This window comes from Pan paniscus, chromosome 9 (genome assembly GCF_029289425.2).
Source record: "Pan paniscus chromosome 9, NHGRI_mPanPan1-v2.0_pri, whole genome shotgun sequence".
Lineage (NCBI taxonomy): Eukaryota > Metazoa > Chordata > Mammalia > Primates > Hominidae > Pan > Pan paniscus.
The window spans coordinates 7,286,140-7,298,540 of NC_073258.2; the positions used below are offsets into that span (position 1 = coordinate 7,286,140).

The 12,401-nt window shown below is 38.3% G+C and overlaps 2 protein-coding genes across 3 annotated transcripts in view; both read left to right on the forward strand.

The window, feature by feature from the left end:
- Window positions 1-12,401, forward strand: part of MMP26 (matrix metallopeptidase 26) — a 280,854-nt gene that overhangs the window by 120,696 nt on the left and 147,757 nt on the right. The gene's annotated exons all lie outside the window — the stretch shown is intronic.
- Window positions 3,937-7,667, forward strand: LOC100982118 (olfactory receptor 51A7-like). Of its 2 annotated transcripts, none has more exons than XM_003804660.3 (2): window positions 3,937-4,395; window positions 6,254-7,667. In XM_003804660.3, the coding sequence occupies exon 2, from the start codon at window positions 6,288-6,290 to the stop codon at window positions 7,227-7,229; it is 942 nt and encodes a 313-aa protein (XP_003804708.3). In that variant the 5' UTR covers window positions 3,937-4,395; window positions 6,254-6,287; the 3' UTR covers window positions 7,230-7,667. The 2 variants fall into 2 exon arrangements, with proteins under 2 accessions (XP_003804708.3, XP_054950005.1); XM_055094030.1 differs by having other exon boundaries at window positions 3,937-4,380.

Consider the following 12,401-nt stretch of genomic DNA (forward strand, 5'->3'; position numbering starts at 1 on the left):
CATTGAGTTTGATGCTGCGTTAATCAGGGTTCAATCAAAAGACAGAAATCATACAATAATTTTAACAGGAAAAATTTAATGCAGAGAATTATTAACAAGGAGCTAAAATAGTGGAGAAATTAGCTTGTTAAAGAGAGTTATAAAGAATTCAGTAGAAACAGCTATAAGGGGCAACCATTACCCCAAGCGCTGGGATAAAGCACCCAAGGAGGATTCCTTTCCTTGCACTAGGCTGGTGAACTCACAAAAGGGCCTTATCAGTGAGGTTTTCCATAAATCTGCCCTCTGATAGTTGCAGGAAAGGCCTTCTGTAAGAAGGTGCCAAGCCCCAGAACTCTCTAAGTGCAAGGGAAACTGCTGATTGTTGGGCATTGCTGTACCTGGGAGCTGGAAAGACTGTTCTTTCTAGGAGTATAATGCATTTCCATGTGTGGCTGTACCTGTGGTGGCTCCAGCCCACCTTCTCTGGATAAGTTGAGTGACTACCTTGCTAGAAGACTAGTCTCATGGGGCCCCTGATGTGCACACAGATATTCAGGGCTAAGGAGAAGATATAGAAGAAGCTATCTCAGCTTCAGTGCTGGCCTATTATGCCTATGGTTCCAGGTTATGCCATTGTTGTTTCAGTGGAGAGCTGGAGAACAAGCTCAGTGGTGAAATGCTGAAGAAAGCTATGCACTGCTGGAACTGAGCCCTGGAGGAACCACACAGAGCCAAGCAATAAAGAAAAATCATGATTTGTAGGAGTCTGGTTGGCAAACCACAATAAAACCAGGAAGAGAAAAACCTCTTCTTCTCCTTTCAGTGTGCCTCCACTACCCTCTACTGACAAATCTTAACATTGTACCAGCTAGCAAAACATTATAAGGCCCAATATCTTCATCACAGAGCAGGTAAAAAGGAATTTGGAGGTTGAGAAATGGCACATCAATAATAATCCAGATACCATTATGGGTGACTATTGCCTAATCCTACAGGGCCACCTCTGAAGCCTTATCAAATACGTCTCGGGATACTCAACCCAGGAAAATAAAAAGACAGAAACAGTTTATCCATTGGATCCTTTTTTCCCATTGCTGAAAGTCTACCTCATGAATCCTTAATTTCCCCCTATTTCTGGGTTGTACATGCATGGATACCAAGTGAGTACATGTAGATATTTCATCATTCAGTGTCAGTCTTGGGGCAAGAAACAAGAGGTACATGGCACGCGCCTAGGTTGAGAGGTTTTCAGATTCTTCCTGCGAAAAGCCAGCCAATGACTAAATGAGTCTGATTGCTGTAACAGTGATTGGAAAATGAGGCTGAAAGATTTGCGGTGATGCACTAGAAGCAGCGAATTCACAGGGTCAACTGATGTTCTATCCTGGAGAGCTTGTAGGTTCACAGAAAATGCAGTCACCTCAGAATGAGGTATGAGCCATTTTTTCTGCTGTACTGAAAATCTATCCTTGATCTTTTTTGTTATTGTTTTTGGTGCAAGTTCTGTTATTTAATCCCGTAAGTCAATTAAAATGATACGCTTACCAACTTGTTTCCTTTTTTTAAAAAACTCCAAATAGAGAAGAAAAATGATCCTGAAAAAGGTATCCACGGGCCAAGTCTTTTAGAAAATATGGGGATAGCTCCAGGGCAATGGAGAAAGTGCTATGAGCACATAAAGTATACAGAAGTGGTCTCAGGAAGGCTGCTGAGAGAAAAATGCTTTTGCAGGGAATATTTATTATTACTAAGTTTACACCCTTTTATGTTAAAATGGTGATATTAATAATAATATTGTTATTATTTATTTATTGTTGTTAATAATAAATAAAAAGGAGAAGTAAGGGAAAGCAGAAATGGAGGAGGAAGAGCTAGGGTAGCAAGTCAAATCAGAGAAAAAAATAGAAGAAAGATAATAGATTTTATTTCATCTTTTTCCTAAAAATTACCTAAATTTAGCCTTTCCAAGATGAGAGTTCTAATTGTTTTTTTCCCTAAAAAAAAAAACACAACGAAACAAAAACAAACTTGTAATTTTTTTCATAGTTCTGGTTGCTATTTTGACCTGGTGACCCTGTAGCCTTTTCTGGATCTGGAGACCAATTAATTTTCCACTCAAAATGATGTAGATACATGTCAGGAAGTAATAGAAGGATGTGCCATAAGGCAAACATGAGCCATATAGATTCCATTATGATTCTGGACTGATGCTAGAAAAAAAACATCAACATTAGAAACTTGCACTCCTTTTGGTAATACTCTAGTTAAAATGTACATTTTTCTGAATGTGAAAAATCAAATTGAATTATGTCTCCTATCTGTGTATAAGAATAGGAATGTGAGGAAGCAGTGCGCCTCATTTTTTGAAGCCATTGTAGACTGAAGAGGTGCTCTTCATTACCTGCTAAAAACTGCTCTAGGTTTAGGCTCAAGGTTTTCTGGAAGTTTACCTCTAAAAGTTTCTGAAAGCTTTTTATATTGATTATCCTACTCACTGACGATCCATAGTCATCCTCTGAGCTATAAGCTCAATAAAAGCAATGCATCTATTTTGGTCATCTGTGTTTCTCAGTATCTGGACGCAATGCATTGTTCATAATAGGTCATCAAGAAATACACATCAAATAAATGAATGATGATGGCAATAGATATGCTGTTTGCGGTAGGTAACATAAGAATTGATGGGGAAAGGAATAAAATTTACTTGTACTATCTATTTTAGAAAGTGGGGGGAGATTTTTTATTATCAGAAAAGGTATTTTCCTAATGGGTGGAGGTTTGAATAAAGATTAAAGTTTGAATGAACACAACCCTTTAGGGTTATCTTCTCTAATTAGGATAATCTAACTAGGTCTGCAATGCTCTCTTGGTTCGACACTTATGTGCTTCTTTTCTAGGCCTTAATTATATTTCCATGACAGCTGCAATTTTTCCTTTACAGATGCCAGAGCAATAAGTTGAGAAACCTAGGCTGGATATTTTGGCTAGAATTAGAGTAGGCCTTCATGGTTATTTTGTTCTGGTCCAATAATAATAAAGAGGACCATTTTAAAGGATATTCTGTCTTGCTTTTGTCTGTCATCCTCAGCAAGCAGCTCTAAATATATTCAGGGCCTAACAAATCTGGTTTCAGTCACCCATCTGCCCGGGAGTTTCAGTGCTGCATCTACCCAAGTCTAGTGAAGCCTTGAGTCTAGGGGACCTAAGTCTTTAGGAAAATAATACAGTGTTTAACTAGGACTGACATTTTCCTGAAGGCAGAATATTAGGTATCATAATCCTGACTGTATTTCTACTGGCATGATCTTGCAGTAAAAGGCTACTAAATACCAAAAAACTTCTGACCTTAAGTAGGGTTTACAGCTTTATCAGAGCTCTGCATATTATCAAATCTTCAGCGGTGTTAAGCCAACTAGGCCCATGTTATAGTATAAGCCTGCTGGTTTACTGGACTCTTTTCTCCACTTTTCTGCCTGTCCTAACTGATTACTACAGCCCCCAACTCCATCACATCACCTCTTGTATTAACCTGAAGATGAAGTCATCATTGTCGGCTATCTAAGTTGGTTCATTTATGTGATATACTTTGTTTCAGGCCAATAGTATTTTGCTAAATCTTATTTTCTATTTTCTTTATCTGAAAATCATATGCCCCTGCACAACTTGCCAGCAGAATTATACAATTTATTTATTTCTAATTTTCAAAGTTACTGGGCTGAACAATTTCCCTTCTGAACGTGAGGGTCTGAGATATTAAGCATGCTGTGACCCTGGGCATTACTTTTTGTTTTGTGAGATTAAGTGCCTTTGAGGACCAATAAATGTTAAGGGGCTAGATATAAGACAATGGGGAAAGAAGGAGCCTATGATGAATTAGAGACCTTGTCACTTACCTAAAGCCATCACATTAAAAATCTGTTTAGACATTGTGATGACCAAACAGAACACATTTGTGGGCAGGATTCCACCTCAAGTCTGCCTGTCTCTGACCTCAGTGACTGGCTTATGTTGAGCCTTTTAAGATATACACTGAATCTTAGATAGAGCCATTGCTGGATTTGGGCTGTCTTTGATAATGCCTTAGAGTGACTGTCCCCAAATCCTGCACCTGTGTGGGAACAGGATCACATCAGTTAAAGCTGTCACTGTGATTCAGAGCCTGCTCACTTAAGAGAGCTCATTATTGACAGACATTGATGAGACAAATCAAAGCAAAATTAAAACAAAAGTCATTGTTCCCAGGGGACTAGGTGCCTATTAATTCTCAGGAGGGTGTTCCTTGGCTAAAGGAGAATATGAGGATATAAACAGAGGTGCAGATTCCCAACAGAGTGCTGGAACAGAGAAGCTGCAGAAGCTGGAGGATCTGAAGGCTTTCCATTCTTGGTCTGGAATAAGGTAGCTATAAGCCTGGTAGGTGTTCTGGTGAATGAAATTGAATTTCCTTAGGAGGGTTTTATCTTTTCCAATGAAAACACCGTAGTTTATAGAGATCAACCCTATGTCTTTCAGAGGAATGGAGGTAAAAATATTTCATGGGTTGTTCAACCTAAGAGATCAAGCTACATTTTGGAAAAGGTTTATGGCTGAAAAGACTAGTGTCCACATGTAGCATGGGGTACTTACTTGTATTTACATGATGAATACAGTTGAATACAACAATGTTGCCAATAGTAACTCATGTATTGAGTTACCTGGGTTACACTGGAAGCTTGTCAAGAAAGCCCTCAGGCATGAAACTTTGGGAATGGCCCATTTCGAGGGGATTCATTGAAGGGAGACAGATGTTGTGTTATTGCTTTTGTCTCTGTCAGAATTCAGACTGTTAGCCATACCATTACATAGCCATACCAATAACAGGCTGTTAGCCATACCATTGGAGCTTTTATTCTACAGCTCTTGAAAGGAAAGTTACCCAAAGTGTCAGTAAAGCTGACTCCAGGAGTATGATCAGGATCAAACCCAAATTCCAGAGACAGACACCTGCACTGGTCACCAATCTGAAGGGTAGACACACAGAAGCCAAGTGCAATAGGAAAAAATCCGTGAACAGACAAAGACAAGAGCTGTGACCATTCTGAGCAGGGCCAGTAGCAATTGCACTGTAAGGTGGTGAGTACTTTAAACAGGTACAAATGGCATCTATGTTATGGGATGCATAACAAGGATGCATTGGTCACATATAACACTAAGCCTGCCTCATAGCTCCTAACTCGGGTCAATGTGAGGCAAAGGTCCTTAAAAAATTTTGCAGCATACAGAGTAGCTGCTAGTTCCCCTTTCCTTCACTACTTTCTATTTCTACCCACCACTTTCTAGTTTCTTCTAGCTGAACGCAATCTCCTCTTTATCTACACTTGCCAAGACATGCTCAGAGACTTTCCATGAAAGGACAAATGATCACACGTGGCCATCCTCTCTGCACCTCTTGCTGCCACTAGCCATCTAAGTCACGAGAGCTGGGTCAGAGGAGCCCTTCCTCCTCTGCTCACTGAAGTGCTGTGTTTACTCACACTGCCCTGCCTCAGGCTACTGTCAAGATCTGGCAAATGGTGTTTGCTACCAGACTTGAAGATCTCTCTGAGGTTTTGAGCCTATCTTTTTCTGTGAATATCCAAAAAGTGAATCATTTTACAATGTGTATAATTTTCAGGCACATATCATCCCTACCACATCTGCTTTTTATTCTCTTGTTTTTTATTTTAATAATATTCTTTAAAAATAGAAAAACCCCACATGTTGTACAAAACAGGCCATGGGCTGAGTTTGACTTTGCATTACAGTTTGCCACCCTCTGTGGTAGACCAATTCTATATATTTTCACAGATATGTACCAAGATTGATAACATAAGATTTAGGCCTCCCTTAAGTACTGTGACTATAGCATGCATCTGTGGTTTGTGTGAGTACATGACCATTGACCACATGCGTGATAGTAGATTATAACACATTCCACTTAGTTTAATTGAATCAAAAATCTCAAAAAGCAACGGTTTCAAAAAAAGTGGGTATCAAAGCACCTTCTTTCTAGCTAGAAAATTATTCAGAAATATATCAGGGAATAAAGATAGAAAAATAACACACAGGTTTTAAATGAATCCTGTGATGAACCTGTTTAAATATTTTCCATTGTTTTCTTTACACAGGAAAATATGTTATGCTATTTCTTGACACCTAAGATTGAGCTATATTTAATTTAACCAACAACTGAACTTAAATATGTTCAGCAAATACAATTAGAAATTTTTATCTATTGTGCATCTTTCTTTAGACCCAGGAGTGGATAAGCTAGTGACCTATCTGTGATGTTTCTGCTCAATACCTCAGAAGTTGAAGTCTCCACATTCCTATTGATTGGGATACCAGGACTTGAGCATGCACACATTTGGATCTCTATCCCCATCTGCCTTATGTACCTCATGGCCATCCTGGGCAACTGCACCATCCTATTTGTTATCAGAACAGAGCATTCCCTGCAAGATCCCATGTACTATTTCCTCTCCATGCTGGCCCTGTCTGACCTGGGCCTGTCTTCCTCCTCCCTACCCACGATGCTGAGAATCTTCTTGTTCAACAACATGGGGATTTCTGCTGATACATGCATTGCCCAGGAATTCTTCATCCATGGATTCACAGACATGGAGTCTTCAGTTCTCCTAATCATGTCCTTTGATCGCTTAGTAGCCATTTGCAACCCCCTAAGATATAGCTCTATTCTCACCAGCTTCAGGGTTTTGCAAATTGGACTGGCATTTGCCATTAAAAGCATTCTCCTAGTGCTACCCCTTCCTTTTACTTTAAAGAGACTCAGATACTGTAATAAACACCTTTTATCCCACTCCTACTGCCTTCACCAGGATGTAATGAAGCTGGCCTGCTCTGACAACAGGGTTAACTTTTACTATGGTTTGTTCGTTGCACTCTGCATGATGTCAGACAATGTTTTTATTGCTATTTCCTATGTGTTCATCCTGAAGACTGTGTTGGGTATTGCATCCCATGGGGAGCGGCTCGAAGCTCTTGACACCTGTGTGTCTCATATCTGTGCTGTACTCGTCTTCTATGTGCCCATCATCACCTTGGCTACCATGCGTCACTTTGCTAAGCATAAATCCCCTTTAGCTATGATTCTGATAGCAGATGCATTCTTGCTGGTACCAACCTTGATGAATCCCATTGTGTATTGTGTAAAAACTTGGCAGATTGGAGTAAAGGTCCTGGAAAAATTGGCTCTGAAGCCTAAATGATGGGGCAAAGGTGGAAATTCTATTTTTTTCACAATACATTTTCTTAGGAGAAGGACAGTGTTTCATCCAAATAGGAAATGGTTCCATTTACTTCAAAGTTTTTAAATTAGCATTAATTAATTAATTGTTCAATCAACTAATCCCTAAGGAGCATCTAAAATACCACAGCTTTTCTACTTTTGATAAAGAAGAGGCTTATATTTCATGAAAATGTTATAAATCATTTTGTTGTTCTTTGGGTGATTGATAAATTCAATTCTCAGACACGAGAAGGAAGAGCAAAACTCTTGCAAATCTTCTAATGAGAAGTTAGGAAAAGTAGCCCTTAACTGTGGCTGGGAGAGTCCTACAAAATTCTGGTACTATTTAACATCTTGATATTTACCTCCTCTTATTTTATTTTCATTGTGATTTACATTAAACTCTTTATGAAGTGTCTGAGTTTGTCTAAGTATGTTCTTTACTTTGCTATTCTAAGTGTGGTCTGCTGACTGACAGCAACAGCATTACCTAGAAAGTTGTTAAAATTGCTGCAGAATCTCATGTCCTGCTGCAAGCCTGTTGAGCTGAAATCTGCATTTTAGCAAGATCTCAGGTGACTGGCATGTAGGTTAGTGTTTAAGGAACACTTTTTTCGGGTGATGTGAAAGGGAAACACAGAGACTATGTCATTTGCTGAAGCAAATTTTGGTGGAAGTCAGTTTGGAGAGGAAGTTATAGAAGGGCCATGGCACTTGACCATGTTTATAGTAAAGATAAGGGACTGAAACTTGGGTGCTCAATGGTTGCAGGCCCATATGTATTTCCACCATGATGCATATATCTCTCTCACTAACTATACTGTAAATTTCCACAGGACAAGAGTTACGAATTATTCAACTTTCACTCTCCTGACAACAAAGTACTCTGTCGATGGTATGTGCTTGGTAGATGTATTAATGTATCAATTTGAACTAAAAAAATAGTCTAAAGAAAAAGAGGTAGCATCCTGAAGCCAGGCCCCTCAGGTTTTTCTGGGGTGAGAATTCTAGGGTGCATCAGAGCAGTCATCATCTCGGCTCAACATAGCACTCTCTCCTCTGCATGCCTCATAGTAAGAAGTTAACATTGCAGATACATAAGGAGGTTCGTGAGATGTGGATTCTTCCCTTGGATGCTGCCTTCTGAATTGAGGGGCACTCCATATTACTGTTCATGAGTAATGATAGCACAGAATCTGCACCACTGTGGCCAAGCAGACACCCAAATAACTTTAATACCTGAGCCTCCCTAGTCTCACCTCTCACTTTATGGCATTGTGAATGGAACCAGACCAAAGGGCTCCAATGATCTCCTAATGAGAAAGGGTCAACAAGGAAACTTTAGGAGTCACTAGCACTGTGCTTATTTAGTACATCAGGGTCCAGGATCACTCCTAAAGAATAAGATATACTGTAACTCCAGGCTGAGAATTTAGGAATTTAGAAGCTAACCCACAGAAGAAGGAGTAAATAAACCCCATCAGGGTTACGTGTCCTCTAAAGTCTTTACTGTGATAGCTCAGTCCTGCCAGGGAGATCAAATGAACGGAAAAACTAGGGACTCGGTCGGGAACAGGTCCTCTGGTTTCAGCTCTGCCATTTCCTGGCTGTGTGGTATTGAGAAAATTACTTCCTATGTATTATGATATATTTCATATGTACTTTTAAATTAAGAACATAATTATTTCTCCATACATTCCAGGGATTAAATAAGATAATGTGTTTAAAAGCTTTAAGATCTCAATATGGTCTTCAGACAGGTTTTGTTTGGACATGGCAGTGTTTGGATTATTTTGTCTATATATATATATATAATTATACACACAAAATATATAAAATATACACATAAATTATCTTAAATATGGAAAGATATGGAAGTAGTAGACCTATATTCCCCCATGGAAACATTCAAACATTCAGTAGGCAACCCCTGAGAAGTCTTAAGCCTCTTGGTTAATAAAGATCCCACTACTCACAGTGTGAATATGTACTCGTTTTATAAATTTATATTATTTCCTTGGCTTCTCTAAACATTTGAACTTATGATCCCTGTTATGAATTCTCAATATCTCCCTCCCCCCTCCTCTCTCTTCCTCTCTCTTTCTGACACACACACACACACACACACACACACACACACACACGAGTAACATTCTGGTTGCTATCCTGGAGAGCTTTGTTTAGCAAGTAGACCAACCCAGAGATCTGGCTTTTGCAAGGCTTTTCCCGATCTGCAGTTTTATCCACCCTCTGTGTACCACTGTTACACTTTGTAAATGTGCTTGCTAATACTTTCTCCCCTCTGTGTGCTGTTAAGAAATTTTTTTTCCCCCTTAACTTATCAGTCAAGTTAACGTGATTTGCAGAGGGAGGATAGGATCCTAGACTGGCCAGGGGTATTAATAACAACCACTATGTGGTTGAAGGTTTTGACAGAATTGGTATGGATTTGGCCAGTGTACAGGAGAGAGTGGGAAAAAGGAGAGAGCAATTGAGGCTCTGCTGTGAAAGAGAGACAGTTTTCTACTACCCTGATTCAGCAGAGTAATAAACACATGGAGGCAGCCAGAGGAGTTGGGTTTCAGTTCAATACCTACCACTGACTTATACAGGACCATTCAAAGGTGCTTTCCACAGGCCAAAGTTGCAGCTTTCTATCTATAAAATGAAGTGGAGTTGGGGGAAGATTAAAGAAACTTCCAGCTGTAAAGCTCTTTATTCTGATTAATCATGCATACAAAGTTTAAATATAGTTACTGTTTTTTTATTAATTCCAAATCATTTATTGAATATCTCTATGTTCCCACATTATGATACAGATGTTTTACTGTAAGATAAGAACTGCTTTATTTATAATAGAAACAAAAGACATACATTTATAAAATACGTATAAATATATTTAACTTAAGCAAATAATTTTATTGGAAAACAGAAAAAACTGTTAATGAAACACTTATACACTCTTGCATGTGAAAACTTACCATTAATGTTTATTTTCTTACATTTAATCTATAAATATAATTTAACACCTCCTAGAAATCCAAAGCTTTCGTTTGTTTTGTGAGATTGGGTTTGCTTTACATCTCATATTAAGTAAATCACACTATAAAGCTATAATAAATAAGTGATATGTTGTCATTCCTAAAAAGATCTGCAAAGCAAAATGCATACACCTACACAACCTACTGACCAGCAAGCATTATAATAAATGCTGTGGTGGTGAGCACCTGAGATTTTTTGGTTGGTATACAGTAAGTGAACTAAGAGTGTTAGTACACTGTGTATACTTATATACACACACAGATATACATTGTATATTATATATACACAATATTATATATACATATAATTTATAATATGATATGCATAGTATTTTATTTCAGTGAGAAAAGGAATGTATTTAACAGGTGATTCTACCATTAGTAAATATCCACCTTGATTAATATAAATTTAAACTGCTAACAGAAAAACTTAGAAGTAAAAACTATTGTAACAATTTTAGAAAATAGTATAAGAGATTGTGCATTGAATGCTTGGAATCAAAGACATCTTTTTTTTTTTTTTTTTTTTTTTTTTTTTTTTTTTTTTTTGAGATGGAGTCTTGCTCTGTCACCCAGGCTGGAATGCAGTGGTGCAATCTCTGCCCACTGCAACTTCTGCCTCCCAGGTTCAAGCGATTTTCCTGCCTCAGCCTCCTGAGTAGCTGGGACTACAGGTGTGCACCACCATGCCCAGCTAATTTTTTTTTTTTTTTTGTATTTTTAGTAGAGACGTGGTTTCACCATACTGGCCAGGCTGGTCCCGAACTCCTGACCTCAGCCTCCCAAAGTGCTGGGATTACAGGCGTGAGCCACCGCGCCTGGCCAAAGACCTCTTTTTTAAAGCAATATATGAAACACAAAAAGTATAAAGGAAACTAAATTTAGATTTGTTTAAATAATACTACCTGTATTTGCTTGAGAGTTGATTGGCAAACAAGATCAAAGACAAATACCAGATTGGGAAAGGCATAAAACAAAAATGTTTTGGAAATATTTATTTATTTATTAGTTGGTGCAAATATAATTGCTATTTTGTCATTATTTTTAATGGCAAAAACTGCAATTACGTTTGCACAACCTAACATTTATTTATTTTTGAGACAAGGTCTTGTTCTGTTGTCCATGCGGGGGTGCAGTGGTGAAAGCATAGCTCACTGCAGCCTCCTCCTCCTGGGCTCAAGTGAACCTCTCACTTCAGAGTCCTTAGCAGCTGGGACTATAAACACCTGCCACCATGAATGCCTATTTATTTTTTAAATTTTTTGAAGAGATGGTATATTCTTATGTTGTCCAGCCTGGTCTCAAACTCCTGTACTTAAGCAATTCTCTTGCCTCAGCTTTCTGAAGTGTTGGGATTATAGGTGTGACCCACCCACTTATATTTAAAATATAAACAACCCAATAGAAAAATGGATGAAGATTATTTGAATAGGCTATTCATGGGAGAGGAAACAAAAATAATCAATAATATGTGAAAGACATACATTTTTACTATTAGCAAAATCTAAAATTAAGTAAAATTAGATAATTCTAACTTATTTTAAAGTAAAATAATTTTACTTTATGTAATTAAAGTAATAAAAACCATTATATACTTGAAGGTTCTGACAGAATTGGTGTGGATTTGGCCAGTGTGCAGGAGAGAGCAGGAACAAGGAAAGAACAATTGAGGCTCTGCTGTGAAAGAGAGACAGTTTTCTGCTACCCTAATTTAACAGAGTTATAAACACATGGAGGCAGCCATGTGTTTAAAGTAACATTGATTACTATTAATTTTACATAAAGTAAAATTAATTAAAATGTTATTAATTTAAATTCATAAAAATTTTAAAATATTAGAGCAGTCAATTTTGTTGTATATGCAAGAAAAAGGCATTCTCTGACATAGTATAGAAGTATGATTTGCTGGCCAGGCACGGTGACTGACATCTGTAATCTCAGCACTTTGGGAGGCTGAGGCAGGCGGATCACGAGGTCAGGAGATCAAGACCATCCTGGCTAACACAGTGAAACCCTGTCTCTACTAAAAATACAAAAAAATTGGCTGGGCATGGTGGTGGGTGCCCGTAGTCCCAGCTACTCGGGAGGCTGAGGCAGGAGAATGGCATGAA